Source organism: Tripterygium wilfordii, chromosome 1 (genome assembly GCF_013401445.1).
Source record: "Tripterygium wilfordii isolate XIE 37 chromosome 1, ASM1340144v1, whole genome shotgun sequence".
In the NCBI taxonomy this organism is placed as follows: domain Eukaryota; kingdom Viridiplantae; phylum Streptophyta; class Magnoliopsida; order Celastrales; family Celastraceae; genus Tripterygium; species Tripterygium wilfordii.
In genome coordinates, this window is record NC_052232.1 from 7,731,294 (window position 1) to 7,749,834 (window position 18,541).

Here is an 18,541-nt window from a genome sequence, read left to right on the forward strand (position 1 = left end):
TCGGACAAAAAAAAATCCAAAATAACTTTTTTGGAATTATAAAACAATATAAAATAAAAGGAAAATAAAGGACGTGGCCAACAAAGATCCCTCAATTTGCAATGAATGAGAATATGCATGTAGCGACAAACAGTCACCGATTAATCACACGTGGCACCACCAGATTCACCAACAAAGGTCTAAATACAATCTTCGATAACGCATTCCCGTCACTCCCTTACTTGAAAGTTAGAAAGGAAGAGAGAAGATGATGGAGGTAGAGAAACAGCAGGACCACCGCGACGGCGGCGTAGTGCTGATTGACCCGAAGCCGCAGAAAGGGCTGACCTCTCGCTTGATCGACTTCGTGGAGAGTCTGATCGTCAAGTGGATGTACGATACCTCCAAGCCTCAGCACTACCTTTCCGGTAATTTTGGTCCGGTTTCTGACGAGACTCCTCCTGTTGCGAACCTCCCTGTTAAAGGCCACCTCCCTGTAAGCATAATTCACTATTTATGTGTGTTAGGGAGAGATTTTTTTGTGCGATTGTTGGTGATTGATTCACGCTGTTTGGGCTGCTGGAGACACTTTGAACGAAGTGACCTTAGTGTAGCGAAGACGATTTTGACTTTGATTTTCTTAATTTATTTTCAGATTATAGAATTAGGAAATTTCGGTATTCCTGTAGCAGTCGCTTGAGGTTCTGTTTGGTTGTTACGAAATGATACAGAAAAGTGAAAAATAGGGGACAGAGAAAAACGTGCCTTCGCGCTTAGAGAATGTGAGGCTACATGCACTGTCTTGGAAGAAAAGGAAGGGGGAAATTGTTTCAAGAAGCAGAAATGATTTAGATAATGAGCGAGCTGTAAATTTTGTCTTGTCACAGAATGTTTGTTGTTATCTCGGGATTTTTTTAAACTTGATTTTGAAATGATTTTCTTGATACTTGTTCATTTTGTTTATTTTCTTTATTTTAAATAAGGAAACTGACTGTAGTATATTATTCTTATTGTGTGCAAATGGATTTCCATTAATTTCTTTTCTGGTCTAGATGTATATCCTACTCCTTGTGACATCCACCTTAATTTTTGTGTTTCAGGATTGCCTTAATGGCGAGTTTGTTAGGGTGGGTCCTAACCCAAAGTTTTCTCCAGTGGCTGGATATCACTGGTTTGTATTAGCTCCCTGTTTCAAAGTATTTATCTGCCTGATATTGACTTGGGCTTTGCAAATGTTTCTTTTCTTATTTACTTTGGTGGTCCATTACTTTTGTGAGTGGAGATCTGGTTATCAACATGGTGAAGTTGGAGCTGATTCCTGTATTTGTGTCTGTGCAGGTTTGATGGAGATGGGTACGTGAAACTCTTTCTCTAGACTCATAATGAAACTACTGATTTGATCCATTCAGTACTATTAATGTTATAGAAACAATTGTATTAAGTTGCCCCACTTGCCCATTTTTGCATCTGTTAGTATCTGAAGATTTATAGCATCAGTAACTCATCCGTGTGAAGTATTCATTTACTGGAATATGTATGTTCATGTTAAAAGTGCTACTTAGGAAGTTGTAACATGATAGAGTCCCACATTGCTTAGATAAGAAGCATAAATGCTAGTTATGAGGGTGGGCTTAGCACTTCAAAATCAAAACACCAGGTTTTCTTTTGGGCTTGGGCTAACATGGCTGTGCTCATGCTGGGTCTGCAAGGAGGGTTGTTGGGCCTGATTCTCTAGCATCCATGAGACACTGGCTTGGAGAGGTAAAAAAGTGAGGGCCCAAGTGTGTGAATTGTTCTGGTTGGAGGTACTAAGTAAGAACTAGCAGTGAAAGATGTTAGTAAATTGCATGTTAAGACTCTATAGCCACTCTCCTTTCCTTCTGAGGAAGGCAATTCTGTGAATATTGAAAACTAGCTGTTGGAATATTACATGACCATCAAAATTGGCATGCCTTTTTGTGTGTTTGCATGTGAATAAATGTTAGCTGAGCTGTTCTGTAGAACGCTAGAATGGTTGGCTTATTTCATTTGAATTTTTTTATGGACATCAGTAATGGAGATATTTACTTGGGGTAGATTTGGTGAATTATGTATGGACTCTCTCCCGATATGTGTGTGTGCGTCTATGTACTTTGGTAGACTGCTTTAGTTTATTCAGACATTAAGGTTGTTTATAATCTGTCATGTTGCATTTTTTATGTTTATTGTTCACTGTATCCTTTTTTGTATTTTACATGCCTTCAAAGCTGTTTTAGAATGAAGATGGTTGGACAGCTGTGTTAGTAATATATCCTTTTTTGTATGTTGCATTATTTCTTTTTTCAATATCCATTTAGTTCTTGGTATGAAGTTTATATACACATGTGTGTGTACTCGCACATGTAAATGTATATGGGTGTGAATGTTGCAGCATGATTCATGGTCTGCGTATCAAAGACGGAAAAGCGACATATGTCTCTCGTTATGTAAGGACATCGCGTCTTAGGCAGGAAGAGTTCTTTGGCAGGGCGAAATTCATGAAGGTATATGCATATATATATACATGTATATAAATATATAATTTTGTGCTATGTAGGATGATTTTACAAATCCTTTTCCGCAACTAATATTGTTGACTGAAATGTTTTAAGGAATTAAATTTATTTATTTTTTTCACTAATACCAATTGTCCACTCGTCTGATACTGGAGGAGGTAAAATGTAAGTTTGATCCAATATAACTTGAGTTTCCAGTAGACATCTTTCAAAACTTTGGAGTTTATCCTGTAGCTAGTAGCTTCAAGAGTATCCTATAGTCGCACACAATATGCATCTGTCCACTTTATATTTTCTTTGTCGATATCATTATCTTGTTTTTTAACCCACCATTTACAGATTGGAGACCTCAAGGGGCTGTTTGGACTTATCATGGTTAACATGCAAATTTTAAGAGCCAAATTGAAAGTATTGGATATGTCGTATGGAAATGGCACAGGTTTGTTTGATGAGTATGTTGATTCTGCTAAGATAGGAGAATTTCGTTATGATTTGCACTGTTGGCGACTTAGTGCTGCTGCATTTCCATAAATATATCATATTGCATTTGCATGATGTGGTACATAAGTCAATTGTTTGTTGCACTGTCTGATCAGCCTAATTCATGATAATGCAAAGATAGGATTGAGTCTTTACACCAAAAGTGTGAGGCATTGTTTCAGCCTGAAAATTCCCCTCGACTTGGAAATGTGTTTGCTCTTATTTTGCAAAAGTCTTATGCTGTTTGTTAGCAAATGTGATGCACCTTCCATGGCATGCCATGACTTTCTTTTTTCTTGGCAATGTGCATTGAACCAATTCTCATAGGCACCATGAACATGTTACGCCATATTTCTCCTGGCACATCATGCAGTGTTTTGTGTCCATGTAATATTAATGAAAATTACTTGAAAATGAGATAACCTGATTGGATATGAATGCCTTCCAGGTAATACGAATCTCATATTTCACCATGGAAAACTCTTAGCACTGCAGGAGGCAGATAAACCTTGTAAGCATCTCTTCTATCTTTGTGTTTACTTCTGGCTATGGACTTTTTTTCTCTCCTTTCCTGACATGGTCTAGAAAATGTGCAGAAACTCCAGTGAAATCAAATTATTTGCTACATCTTGGTTGCATTCTGTGGAACTAAGACTTTTTCATTCGATTATGCAGATGTTGTTAAAGTTATGGAAGATGGAGATCTACAAACGCTTGGCATGCTGGATTACGACAAAAGATTGCAACATAACTTCACAGCTCATCCGAAGATTGATCCATTAACTGGTAATAATATATATCCATTCTGGTGAACTTTGATTGTTTGATTTTTTTTATGGGTTCTACCTTTTGATGTATGAGAATCCTTCCTGCAGGAGAGATGTTCACCTTTTGTTATGCTCATACACCACCATATATTACATATCGAGTTATTTCAAAGGATGGTTTCATGCATGATCCAGTGCCAATAACAGTATCAGAACCCATCATGATGCATGACTTTGCTATTACGGAGAACTATGCCATTTTCCTGGATCTTCCTCTGTGTTTTAAACCAAAGGTATAGTTAACCTTCAAGTTCTTGCATTTCTGTGATATATCCGTGGCAGAAACTACCCGAATTCCTTAGTGAAACATCATTGAATTGCCTGTAAAATTTTGTGCACATTACAAACTTCTTTCTTTTGTTGTTTAAGGACCCAACAACAGACTATTTATTTGTTGATTGTAGCACCATTGCAATCGAAAATTTGAGAAAAGAAAATCAAGAACGTCTATTTGACCAAGGGAACATCAACTTATATTTCTTTGACTTTTCATTAGGAATGTGTCTGACATCAATAAGAAAAGTCATTGAAAGTGCGAATAAAAGGAATTAAATTGAAAAGATAATGTTAACTGTGCTTCTGGACATTAACTGTGGGTTCTATTCTAAAAGGATTTGCCAAAAGTAATATAGTAATTTACAAGTTTACCCCAAACTCAAGGTGGAAAATATTTGATAATTTATAGGACAAAATCGTGAATTGGTTGCTTTATTATGTGTGGCTGTTATGACTTTGTGAAATTATATATTTATGTTATTTCAATTTTCAGGAAATGGTTAAAGAAAAGAAGCTGATATTCTCATTTGATGAAACAAAGAAAAGTCGTTTTGGTGTACTTCCACGTTATGCAAAAGATGAGCTCTTAATCAGATGGTTCGAGCTTCCAACTTGCTTCATATTCCATAATGGTGTGTCCACTTGTTTCCAGTTCTTATAAAATGCCAATAATGTTATCCTTGAGTTGATGTTTTGTATGAGGATCAATTTTTCTTATATTTGTATAGTCATATCATCAACTGATGAAGGTCTGTTATCAACAGCTGTGGTTGATTTGCTGCCCCATAACCCCAAATAAGCCATTTTTAGCTTTGCAGATATTTTCATATGAATTAGCTGAATTCATGTTATATTTTTCTGCTCCTGTCACTTAATTTTTGATATCTCAACATTTTTCCTTATCCACCTCCAACTCAGGTTGGTGCCGCTCATACAAAGGCTCGCATTATCTGCTTCTTTTCTGAAAGAAAAGTGGAAATGATTTCTTATCGATTTTGAGATTTTGTTAGATTTTCCTCTCTGTTGTTTCTGCCTGATTTCTTGAAGTATGATCATGGCCTCTGAATCTGAGTTATTTGACACTTACCTAAGGAGGATGAGTCTTGAACTGAAACCTAAAAATGTGTGTTCATATTCATATATGTTTGTGTGTCAACCCTGTACATCTGTGGCAAAGTGTTCGGGCTCTGATTCTAGAATGTTCTTGACAATTACGCCCTTTCGAGACTGATTCCCATTTATATCTACATAGATGAATTACATCAGGATTCATAAAAATTAGGAGACTTCTGTGGTGTTGTGTAGTTTGATAATATGGTTAATTGCGGAAGTTAGATATATGTCTTTAGGGTTTAGGGTGTAGGCCATAGAGCCAGCATTTTGTTTCCTTCTTTCAAGGAAATATGGTTATTACCATTTGGAACATGCCCATAGCTCTGCCTGATCTTTTTTTGTTTGTTTTGGTTGTGTTGTTTTGCCTAATCTTTCTTTATGGAATTATGGATTTTTATGGCCTTTATCACTCTAAGCAACATGTAGAGTATGAGCAATCTTCACCAACCCATCTGACTTTTTTTGTCGACCATTTGCTGGGTAGCCAATGCTTGGGAAGAGGGGGATGATGTTGTTTTGATCACTTGCCGCATCGAAAAGCCTGATTTGGATATGGTCAGCGGGAATATCAAGGAGAAGCTTGAGAACTTTGGCAATGAGCTGTAGGTGAACTTTGACACTTCCGCTAATTTTTAAATTGTTGTGCAAATGCATATTTCTAATTTTCAGCGTTTTCTGTTAGGTATGAAATGAGATTCAACATGAAAACAGGTCTTGCTTCACAAAGGAAATTATCAGAAGGTTCTGTTGATTTTCCAAGGGTGAATGAAAACTACACTGGCAGGTACATTTGCTATGTCATTTGTTTCTCACTGTTTCCCCCTTTTTTATTTTTAAATTAGACTACCCTTCTTCAGTAAAATTTGTTTATCATTGCAAATACACGAAAACAATCATATTTAATTCTATTCAAAAAAAAAACAATCATATTTAATAAATGAACATTCCTCACCCACCAAAACAAGGGCTACAATTGAAGTAAATGATAAAACTGCTGTTCTTTTAACTGGGGTTCCTACTTTGTCATTAGACTCTTTAATGACGAGTTAATGTGTTTCCTTTTCCTGGATTTATACCTATTGTCGTGTGGATATTCAGGAAACAAAGATATGTGTATGGAACCATTTTGGACAACATAGCAAAGGTCAAAGGAGTCATTAAATTCGATCTGCATGCCACACCAGAAGCAGGAAAAACAGAACTTGAAGTTGGAGGAAATGTTAAAGGTATCGTTGACCTAGGCCCTGGAAGATTTGGTTCAGAGGCTGTTTTTGTACCTTGCGTGCCTGGCACGACATCTGAAGAAGATGATGGATACTTGATATTCTTCATGCACGATGAGGAGACCGGGTAAATTATCCCCTTCTCAAGTTACATCCTTCCTCTACTGATTTTAGTGAATGATTTGGTGATTTAATGTTAAAATCCAAGTTCCAATTCCAACTTAATAATGAGCTTCAGTTTCCTCACAATCTTCGCTGTCTATCCTGCCCTTTAGGTAGAAGCAGGCTTGTTGTCTGATCTTAGTTAATTTTCTTTTCTTACCATGCAGAAAATCATATGTGAACGTGATTGATGCAAAAACAATGTCATCTGATCCTGTTGCAGTTATCGAATTGCCTCATAGGGTTCCATACGGGTTCCATGCATTCTTTGTGACTGAGGTTGGTATTAATCAGTGGCACTATGAAACTCAGTTACTTTTCTTTCTTACCTCCTCTTTTTGCCCGTATCACTTTTATTTCCAAAGAGTTTGTTACTGAATGTGAAGCTTGGAAATTTTAAGAGAGTTCTGAAGAGATGTTCTAGAACATTTTTGATAGGCTTAAGTGGAGATGATCATGATTTCTGAAAGGAAGCATAATGAATCAGCATGACTAGAAGGTGATAGTCAAAAGGGAAGAGATTGAATGATGTAGATCACATAGATTCGTTCACTCAATGATGGAAGTATTTATAAACAAGTCTCACTTTCCCACAAAAAAAATAAAAAAATAAAAAAGGAAACAATAGTACACTCGTACTTCATTGTACTTATGTTGGCATATGGACGAAATTGTGTAATTAGATGAGGAGGTGAAGATATGCTACTTTCAAATCAGAGAATGCCTCTCTAGCGTTCATTTGCTAGAAGAACCTTATATAGAGAATAAGCCGAGGAGGAAGCCATTTATCTGATATGGTGGCACTGCACTTTACAGATTTGCTTTGGTTAAACAACCCATTTAGATTCGATTTTGCCTTGTGGAGATTTCTAGTAAGAAACATAAAGAATCAAATTAACAATAATAGTAAGGAAGCAATTGAATGATGTGGCCGCAGATTTCTTCACTATGAGCAAGTAGAGGAAATAAATTACACTTGCTACTTGACCACATGGAACTGTCTAATTAGTTGAAGAGGGGGAGATGGCTTGCCTTCAAATTAAATTTGATTTTGAAAGTTTGCATTTGCAAGATTCTAGAGGGAACACCTGATAGTGAGAATAAATCTCCAAAGGAGCTGATATGTTGACTGCTTTCTGTGGGTTCATTTCTGGTAGTATCTGGGGCTACATAGCAGTGGCGCATTCCTGCTGGCAGCTTCTAGAATTTAGTTAAAAACTTCGAATTATAGCAAGAACCCTATGTCTGTGTAAGGTTAGAGTAAACCTTGTGACAGCACTCTGAAAGTGTCACATTCTCAAGACGGCACCAATAATTCCTCTGAGAAATTCTATGTATGTGGAGGCTTCTCAGTTTAGTTGATTTGGTTAAGCAGCAAGTTTGTTTTGTTCATAAGTTTAGGAAAAAGACTTAGCACTATGCCTTGCCTTCATCAGGATCGGGCACTTGGGAGAAGCTAGAGCCAATTCCATTTTGTATAAGGTCTGCATCAGTTTTGGGTGGGAAAAAGGCTACACCCACTTGGTCTTCTCGTGTATCCATCTCAACATCGGAGAGCTTTATGTAATAGGAGTCTCCGTAGGACTTACGAAAAGAAAATCCGATTCAAATATGTTAATAGAATGGACTTCCTCACTTGGTTGGATGTGGTGTTATGGGTCAGGTAATAACTCTGTTGTTCTCACCAGAGATTGAGGAGTTTGTGTATCAGAAAAGATTAATCTAAGAAAATCTCGAAGTATCCCTACACTCTTTTTCTGCAGGACTTTACTGAGCACATGGTTATTGAGAATGAATTCCATGGATTTGACTCGGTTTTTTTTTCTCTCTATAAATTTCCTCCTTCCCAAATGCGAGATGGATGCTGGTTTCAACACAATTGATTTCCATTTTAGTTATTAGTTTTTGCTCTGTTTGAGCTTCCTGGGCTGATGCTTATACAAATTTTCCTGAACCATTAACCAGGAGCAACTTCAAGAACAAGGAAAGATGTGATGAGTGATCTAAACTTTGATGCAGGAGAGATACGGGCCTCATGTTGTCAACTCTTATGTACAGAGAGTATATGTGATGTCTTACCTCAACAGCTTATTCTCCCACAAGTATCATAATATTACTGGGGACCTTTATTTGTCAATATTATTCTACCTCAACCTTATAATCTATATGTTACATCTACAGTATGTTCTATGCTTTGTATGTGACAGTGTCATAATAAACGCTGTACCTTTCTGCCTCTCATTCTTATCACTTACATTCCCTACCTTGCTATTTTCTTTTCCCTTGTTTCATTTTGTGTTTTCTTGAACATGATTTAAATAGAAGGTCCTGGTGGTAAAGTGATGATGATGATTATTTTAATGATCAGGATTGCAATATATATATATATATATATATATATAATGTCGTGGTACAAAAGCAAAAGCTGCCCTAATTTTATTATGTAATGTACCCCCAATCATGACCATATATGGTCTCTTATATTTCAATCCAGCATCTCCTTCAAAACCAAGCAATGCAATTCCAAGAGTAGTTTAGATGAAACTAATGTGATTGATATTTCATAAGGATCTCGAGTTCGAATCTCCTTATTAATTGAATCATGAATAATTCATATGATATTCATGTGTGTGATATCTTATAGAGGTCTTGAGTTCGAATTTTCCCATCTATTTCCCTGTTAAAAAAAAAACCAATGCAATGGTCAACAAAATCATCCCATTATTAAAAAAAAGTTATTGTGAATATGCCCATTATTATCCTTATCCTTTAGAACCATAAATAAATAATAAAAAAAAACCTTTTCTTTCTTTTTAATAAATGGAAATGGTAAAATATCTATAAAATAAGAAAGAAAAGCAAAAGCATGCTCAATTTTTGCTATCATTCCTTATACACGAAAAGAGAGACAATTCGGTGTAAAGCAACGACAACTACTAGTCACCTAGGATAACGTGAAGTGGCTTTTCCCTAATTAACGGATTAGACTTCTATTTTTTGTTTTTTCCTTTTGGCACCCACCATTGTATAGTATGACTCCATTTTTGTCCCTCTTATAATTTTTTTTTACCCACACGATTGAAACCTTTTTCTTGCAAATAGCGATATCAATCGAAATAGGCACTGTTATTATAAACGTGTGGTCGCCTAATGATTCTTTATACAATGATGTAGGGTACTAGTTACGAAAATGATAAGTATCTCGGTATTTTGTTTCTGTTATTCCAAATGTTAAGATTGATGCACACGATCCATGTGAAATCGTCGACCCTACACGATTCACATGAAATCGTGTGCGTCTATCTCAACATTTGGGATAGCTAGAAAAAAAAAAATACTAGGATCCGTAAGACTACTATACTAACTAACTTGATCCTTAAACTATATAAACCATTTGAAATGCCCTAATATGTGTATATGTATATACACATTTTCTTGGTGTGATTATGATCACCAATAATAGCATTTGATTGTTGCTTAGAAATTGAGCAACATAGAATCAATTCCTTTCTATTCATTACAATAAAATTAAGAAGAGCCTTTCCTTGAAAGCAACTTTCAAAACCTAATAAAAAACTTTGACCATCTCAATTAATCCCCAAAAAGCTAAAGAAATCCTCCTTTTTAAACACCCCACAAAGCCCCCATCTCTCTTGTCAGAAAAAAATCACTCACTCACTCACTATCATACACTCAAAAAATGGAGGGTACTACAAGTCATGAAGACCAAGAAGCCTTGAAGTTCCAAGCCTATCCATATGCATACTATGTGCAAAGCCCCTCCTCAATCTCTCATGCAAACAGCATTGACATCCTTAAGAACAACAACAACACCACATCTCATGATGATGATCAGATGATGCTTGTGGTCTCTGGCTACGCGCTCTCTCGCTGCTCCTCTTCTCTCGGCTCCAATAACTCTTTCCTGAACGATGAGAAGAAGATTGCGGAGAATCGTTTGATCATCATCGATCATGAGGAGGAAGAGGAGGAAGAAGAAGAGGAAGATTATTATTACGAGTGGATTAAGTATTTCTCTTTTAGGGAATCATATTCATGTTTGTGGGTTTCTTTGCAATTAAGTTGGAGGATCTTGGTGAGCTTGGGATTGGCATTGCTTGTTTTCTACCTATCCACAAATCCCCCACCACCCAAAGTGTCTATCAAGGTATGTAATGTACCGCTATATCTACATATTACTTCCGTTAATTCTCTCATTATACAATCTAAATACACTTACAAATTGTTGTGTGCAATTATTTAAGTTTCACTATATATATGGATAGCTTTGAGAAATTACTGGTGATAGACTAGTTGGTTATCTTTCTAGACTTAGAGAGTATGGTACCCGAAGTTGGGAGTTCGAATCAATTAGTTGGGATATTTCCTTGTGAAATCTTGGTTTCGCAGACTTATTCCACTTTCGGACCCCTATCAGCATGGGTTTCGGTCGAGACTTTTTTTGACGCAAGTGTGGTGCGTGGATGTTATAACGACCCAAAATTTACACCCACGTAGTTGTCTAAAGGACATACATGTTGGGTTGGGTAAGTACTCAGTATATAAAAAAACGTATAGCTTTCAAAATATGATCATCCATGATTGATGCTGGTGCTTATAAAAAAAATGATTGATGCTGGTGTAGACCATGTTCATTGATTAGCAAAAAATATTTATTGCTTAGAGAAACTCAAAAGAACTCCATGGAATTATGATCAACAATTAAAGTAATCACTTTCATTTGGATTTAAAATGTGTAGATGGCAGGGATGCCAGAGTTTGTACTGGGTGAAGGAGTGGATACATCTGGTGTTGCAACCAAGATCCTGACCTGCAACTGCTCCATGCACCTTCTAGTAGACAACAAGTCCAAACTCTTTGGACTCCACATTCATCCTCCAATCTTGGATTTGTCGTTTACACACCTCCATCTCGCAATATCACATGTAAGCATTCTTTTAATCAACCTCTCACTATATACACTCTCTATATATAGTAGTAATACTAACGAAATTGATAAATATCCAACCGTTGATATCCTAATTATCCCAACTGCAACAGTTAGACGTATAAGATTCAAATGAATTTATGGGCTCTACATGCCACACATTATGCATGTGAAATCTTATGTGTACAATTTAATAGTTAAGATAATTAGGATACCAACTACAACTATTGGAATCCCTATCATTTTGTGTTTTACCCAATTCTAAAGCTCATGATAATAAGGCCCAAATTATCCTATTGGGCCCATATATGTTTTTTGTTCATGATCGTTAGAAAATTATAAGGGCCAACTTATCCTATTGGGCCCTAAAGGTATGGGCCCAATTTATCATATTGGGCATGTGGACTCATTTAACCCACAATTAATCCTATTGAGCCCATGGATACTTCTTTTACTCATAATGGTTAGATAAAAATATGAGGCACTCCGCGATAAAAATATGAGGCACAACCGCACAACTTATCATATTGGGCAAGTGGAATCACTAGGTGATAGTTTAGTTGGTTATCTCTTCAAACTTCGGGTCCATCGTACCTGAGATTGAGAGTTTAAACCAACCAATTGAGATATTTCTCTGTGAAATCCAAGTTTCGTTGGCTTGTCCCACTTTCGAGCCCCTACCCGCATGAGTTTCGGCCTAATCTTACTTATCGTCAACGTGATGAGAACTGTTATGATGACCCGAAATGTATGCCCACTCAGCTATTTGAAAGGCATGTTGAGTTGGACTGTCCGTCGGTTAAAAAAAAAGAGTATTTGGGCATGTGGACTGTTTTACACATGAATGGTTACAGGGAAGATTGCTAACATATGATACAAATTGAACTTGTAGGGATCAAAACTATATACTACGAGCGAGAGTTCGAGTTTGTTCAAACTAAGTGTGGGAACTAGGAACAAGCCAATGTATGGTGCAGGGAGGAACATGCAGGATATGCTGGAGTCTGGAAATGGGTTGCCTTTGGTGGTTCGGGTGAGGCTGAGCTCCAATTTCAGGGTTGTTTGGAACCTCATCAAGCCAAAGTACCACCACCAAGCTACTTGCTTTGTTATTCTTGGTAGATCATATGACAAAAACCAGAACACCCAAGTATATAAAAGCCACTGCATAATGTCTTGAAGCCAAGGTCTTTATCATAATTTAGTTTTGCCTTTTGAATTCAAAGAAACTTCAATTTAAGGGATAAAAAAGAAAGAGAAGTTAGAAAGAATTTCCTTTTTTTTTTTTTGGGTGAGGGGAGGAACAAAGGAATTTGTGTTTTGAGAATTCAAAATCAACCCTCTTCATTTTTGGCTAGCTAAGATATAATTTGTATGAATATTCAACAATAAACAATATTGGAGTCGTAACTAATATATATATATAGTATGTATTGTAATTTTCTTTGGTAATTAGGTTCGGTTTTAGCAAAATCAAAAAATTTCGGTTCCAACAAATTTCAAACCAAACCATTATTATTCGGTGTGGTTCGAGTTAAAACCAAAATCACAATCACACATGAAAATTGTATACAAAAATCCTAAAATCGAGTTTAATTTCTTTTGGTTATATGTGTATTTATTATTAAAATATAAATTAAATAAATAAATTATTTTAATTTTTTCGGTTTTAGATTGAATTTAATTAACTGAAACCCTAATTTTACGAAGCCCCCAACTGAATATTTTCAGCTCCGTGTAAAATTTGAGGTATATAAATATAATCAAATTTACACTATAAGTAGTAGTTTATAATTTTATATGTTAACCCTCATTAGTGTGCATGCCACTCACACAATTGGCTATATATTTATATATATTGTACTATTCAATAAATTAACATTTTGAAAAGAAATAAGTAAATATTCAATTAAACTACACCAAACCTTAAAGTTGCTTTTGGGTTTCAATTACTATAATTGATCCTCAATAGAAAGTTTTCTACATTGTTTATATATTAGTGGGCTATAACCGCACTGCCTTCACCAAATCTATGATATATATATAAAATGACAAAAAAGTTAAATTGAGTATCAAACTATTAATAAAGAAATATGTGTCCATATATGATATTTGGTCATGAAGGAGCTCTTGACCTAATGTAATGTAGCCACTTCTTAAGATTTCGAATATGTTGAAGATTCGAATCCTTTCATATGCTAAAAATAACTAATATTTACGTTCATAAAAAATATATATTTGGTATTCCTTACTCTTTTTGGAATATATATGTGTGTGTATATATATATATATATAATGTTCTTTCAAATGGTAGGGCTTAAAATCCATATATGGATTTTTTTTTTCTAATATATATGTTACAAAAGTACCTATACATTTTTGACCTAAAAGGAAACTAAAAGTGGTTTAGTACCAAACTTTTGACAAGGATGTATGTGCTACTTTAATTTGATTTAATTAGCCATATATGAGTGGTTGGCATAGAAAACAATTAACTTACCATACAAGTGTCTTGAATTTTATAGTTGAAACCACTTATCAGCAATATATATATATATATATATATATATATATATATATATATATATATATATGTTGCTTGAGCAAGACAAACAAAAACAATATTCATATATATGTAGCTTGCTAGACATGGTGGAAGCAATAGTGAAGTCGACCAAATTAAGCTTAATTAATTAGGAGTTTAGGACGTCTTAAAGCACTTATTAAGAGTGCATAAATTAATTAAACATAGATTAACATTTAATTACCGTATGATAGTGTTGCCATATGTTGACATTTCTAGGCATGGAAATCTTAACGATTTTCGACATGATTTGTGCTCTTCCAAATGGACTCTAAAAAATAAATATTTTAGTTCTGAAACACTAAATCCTCCATTCTCTAAAAAAAAACCTCTAAACTCTCATCTTCAAAAACAGTAGCGGAGGAGGAGAGATCATACTCTAGATCTCCTCCATCTGTCTATGATCTTTGATTATTGACATTTATGGTGTGCTCCGATGACATATATTTAGTTTATAGTGATGGGATTTTACGATATGAGGGAGATCAACCCCTCTTATTAAAGGGGAAGCGAAGATCCTTGATGTAAATCGAAGGTGTAATCTGTCTATTTTTTTTACTGTTTAGTCTTTGTTATTCGGGGAAGTACGGAATCTTTCGGCAGTCGTCTGGCGATATCCAATGTAATATGGTGTTGTCCAAGAGTACCCTGCGACTGCTGTTTTAGCGTTTGTGCTCTTATCTTTTTTCTTGTTTTTCTTTTAATCCTCTTGGTTGTATTTCATCTTGGGGAAATTCTATGTCAATACCCCTAAGAGGACTTTTGGACATCTAGGTCCACTCCTAAAACACATGGACATATAAGTACCTACGGAAATGCCAATTACATCACTACCCTCGCTATATATCAGTTTCATGTTACTGTTTGTAATTGTAACATGAAAGAAAATGTCACAAATCCATACGATTTCGGTGACGGTTCGCTACACCACCACCGTCGTTAGACTTCCCTCACTGAGATGCACAATGCTCCGGTAGATTCCATTCAAAATGGCCACCAGAAAGAAAACTCTAATGAGAATCCCACATCGAAAGATGATGGGTTTTGAGTTTAGCTTATAAGGGAGGACAAACCTTCTATTGTCAACATGAGTTTTCAATAGAGAGTTAGGTCCTCATCCAGTGTAGCGGGTTTTCATCATTGGTGTTTTCATTGAGAGTGCACTTGCCTGCGTGCAAGCCCGTGGGCCAATACTATCGTAGGCAGGCCTACCACAAAGCCCATCCCCTGTCGAGTTGGGTTAGTATATATTGAAATTTATTTGCACTAAATTTATCTGCATTATCTATTATAGTTTTATTATTGTTAGTATATATTGAAATTTATCTGCACTAAATTTACACTACAGATAAATTATATACGCTGCAGATAAATAGTTTTTATGCACCACAGATAAATTATATACTTTACAAATAAATAGTTTTTATGCACTGCAGATAAATTATAAAATGTAGATAAATTATATGCAATAAAAATAAATTATATACACTGTAAATAAATTATATGCAATGAAGATAAATTATATTGAGTGCAGATAAATTCATCTACACTAAATAATTTGACTTATTTTCTTAATCCTCTATCTTTTGAAACTATAAAATTACACAATCAAAATATTAGCATTACATCATACAGATGGACTTTTTAATGTATATGTTACTGTTTCAAACAGTAACACTAAATGAGCAAAACGGGCCAACTTCGGGTCTTCCTTTTCGATGGCCATTTTGGACAAAATATGACTGGGCATTATGCGTCTCAATGAAGGGAGTCCAAGTCCTTAAGTCTATAATTACCTTTTTATTATACCACCTTAGTTCAATTTGTGACATGCTAGGAGTGGGAGTCCCACTCCAAGTCATCGCAATTTCGTAATGGCATTTTTCGCACATTGTTCGAGCTCCCAACTAGTTAAATCAACAATTGAAACAATAGTTAACACAGTAATCAACAATCGAACCAAAAATTAAATGACTCGTTGCTATAGTACGATTCCACTAATGTCTAGGGCTTTCTTTTCATGAAGAGATGAGGATTTGAATCCGAGTCTAGGTTTTGCCACTCAACTAGGGCAATTGTACCATACTCGATAACAAAAATCAGACCTCTATGAGCACTCTTTTTATTCGACATACTAATTAGTAATTAGTGGACAAGTACAGCATGCGATATATATATATATATACATGGTGACCAACATGAACTCCATCTTATTCATAAGTGGGAAAAGACCACAAATTTATTTCATATTTTCTACTCAACAATAATTTGGAGCTATAGTCCTCCAAGAACACATTCATCAAAATTAAAATACAATTGTATAATCCAAAATTTTAATTAGGTTTTTTTTTTTTTATGAGAGATCGTTTAATTTGTGAACGTGGGAAGCTTCGAAGGAGACATTAATTAACCAAAACCAAGAAGAATCCATTACTAATCCTTTATAATTAAGTAAAGTATATGTAATTAAGCTTTTATAAGTTAGTGCACAAAGAAAAGACAATGAAAAAAGTGGAAGATTGGTAATGGAAATGTGTGTGGCTGCCACACGAAAGTGGATTTAGTTTTCCATCTTCTCTTTCCACACAAAAAGTGGGTCTATATCTTCATGCAAAAAATACATATACTTATAATTGAGGTTAAATTAAATTAATTAAGATATATATATATATATATATATATATATATATATGTCTATATATGTATGAGAAACCTTTAATACTAATCTAATGCTATTTGTAACATAAGCCAAATGATGAAAGACGTACGACTAGCTAATATTGTCTCTACTAATCATAAACAAAAAAAAGTTGTATTATATAAGTTTCCAACTTGATTAGTGAAGGGTGCTTCATGCACTAGGACTCACTAATTAATAAGTTAACTTATCATCTAGATTCTTAATTATCTTAATTAATCTCTCTTGCATATATATTTTGACATCTTGGGGCCCTCCACTATGATTTTTACAACACAATATTCCTCTCATTGAAAAGTTAGCCTGTGAAAAAAGAGGTTCTCAAAGCAACAAATATCAATAAATTTGTCTTAATCTATCGTTCTTCAAATCATTAAAAAGTGTACAAAGGAATGTACGAACAATTTGTATAGTATCTCTCTCTCTAGATCTCTCAAGCTTTTTTTTTTTCCTTTTTTAAGATATATAAATTAGTCTTTTTTTTAAGGTACTACTAATGAAAAATGCAACAAATATCAATAAATTTGTCTTAAACTATCGTTTTTGAAATCATTAAAAAGTGTACAAATGCATGCACGAACGATATGTTGTATAATCTCTCTCTCTCTCTAGATCTCTCAAGTTTTTTTTTTTTTCTCTTTTAAGACATATAAATTAGTCTTTCTATGTGCGATTAATGAAAAATGCTTGAGAATCTCAATTTATCATCCCTATTTTACCCTTAATACATGTAGAGTGTTGGATGTTAAGTCGACCCTACATTTATACTTTTAATCAATGACTATCACATATACCGTATAAGATCAGAAGTCAAATGAAGGTCGTAAATTGAGAGTCTATAACATTGCTCTCTGCTACTAAAACCAGAAAAAAAATTAGGTCATGCAAAGTTGATTGATTTCCCAAGCATGCCTTTTGTATGGGAATCCTACGTAGCCCATTTCACCAAAAGAAGTGACACACTAACTACTAAACTCATGATAAAGCACTCAAAACTTGCTAATTTCACATATGTGACTCCAAAATATCCATGCAACCGACACCCGTGTCGATACGACATTGGTGGGCTTAAGTTTTTCAATATAGTATATGACTCAGACTTGTAACACATGTTGTCATGGTGACATATTGTGACAATAAGAGGGATGAAAACATCGTGCCTCTCCTTGTCTTTATAACCCTTAACCCTTTCTTTTGAAGGAGAGTGTGTGTTTAAATATTAGGGTTTGGTAAGGCTTATGAAAGGAAGAAGTTGATAGAGAAAGAGTCTCTCCATTCTTTCAAATTAGGGAGAAAGAGCAAGTTAAGGTACCATCATTTCCTTTTAAACACTATATATATGTATATTTATATATATATATACACACACACCCCTTAATTTCAATGCCTAATTAATATAGGTTTAGGTTTCGCATTATGGATCACTAATGATTGTATGTTTGTGTTTATATATGTTCCTTTATCTCTTTCTCATATATATATGTTCCTAATTTAAGCTTAGTTTGTTTCTAATTAATACAAAACAATCCATGAATACATGCTAGGAATGCATGCATTCATGGATGTAAATCTTAAATGGTTTGATATACTATGGTAGTAAAGGCTCATCCTTAAGTTAAGAGGATCAACATGAGGCATAAGACGTTTTACATAGTATATATATATCAAACAGGGGTTGAGATTTGGGTAGTTTTCTATCCGCTATGGTGGCCTTCAT

At 34.9% G+C, this 18,541-nt stretch overlaps 2 protein-coding genes across 2 annotated transcripts; both read left to right on the forward strand.

The window, feature by feature from the left end:
* Positions 1-206: 206 nt before the first annotated feature.
* LOC120000466 (carotenoid 9,10(9',10')-cleavage dioxygenase 1) lies at positions 207-8,844 on the forward strand. Its single transcript, XM_038848559.1, has 14 exons — positions 207-475; positions 1,080-1,150; positions 1,318-1,332; positions 2,390-2,501; positions 2,853-2,952; positions 3,442-3,504; positions 3,669-3,779; positions 3,869-4,053; positions 4,590-4,728; positions 5,694-5,811; positions 5,892-5,993; positions 6,308-6,559; positions 6,762-6,873; positions 8,560-8,844. The coding sequence occupies exons 1-14, from the start codon at positions 248-250 to the stop codon at positions 8,587-8,589; spliced, it is 1,638 nt and encodes a 545-aa protein (XP_038704487.1). The 5' UTR covers positions 207-247; the 3' UTR covers positions 8,590-8,844.
* Positions 8,845-10,235: 1,391 nt separating this feature from the next.
* LOC119989794 lies at positions 10,236-12,815 on the forward strand. Its single transcript, XM_038835534.1, has 3 exons — positions 10,236-10,762; positions 11,355-11,540; positions 12,435-12,815. The coding sequence occupies exons 1-3, from the start codon at positions 10,295-10,297 to the stop codon at positions 12,720-12,722; spliced, it is 942 nt and encodes a 313-aa protein (XP_038691462.1). The 5' UTR covers positions 10,236-10,294; the 3' UTR covers positions 12,723-12,815.
* Positions 12,816-18,541: the final 5,726 nt, after the last annotated feature.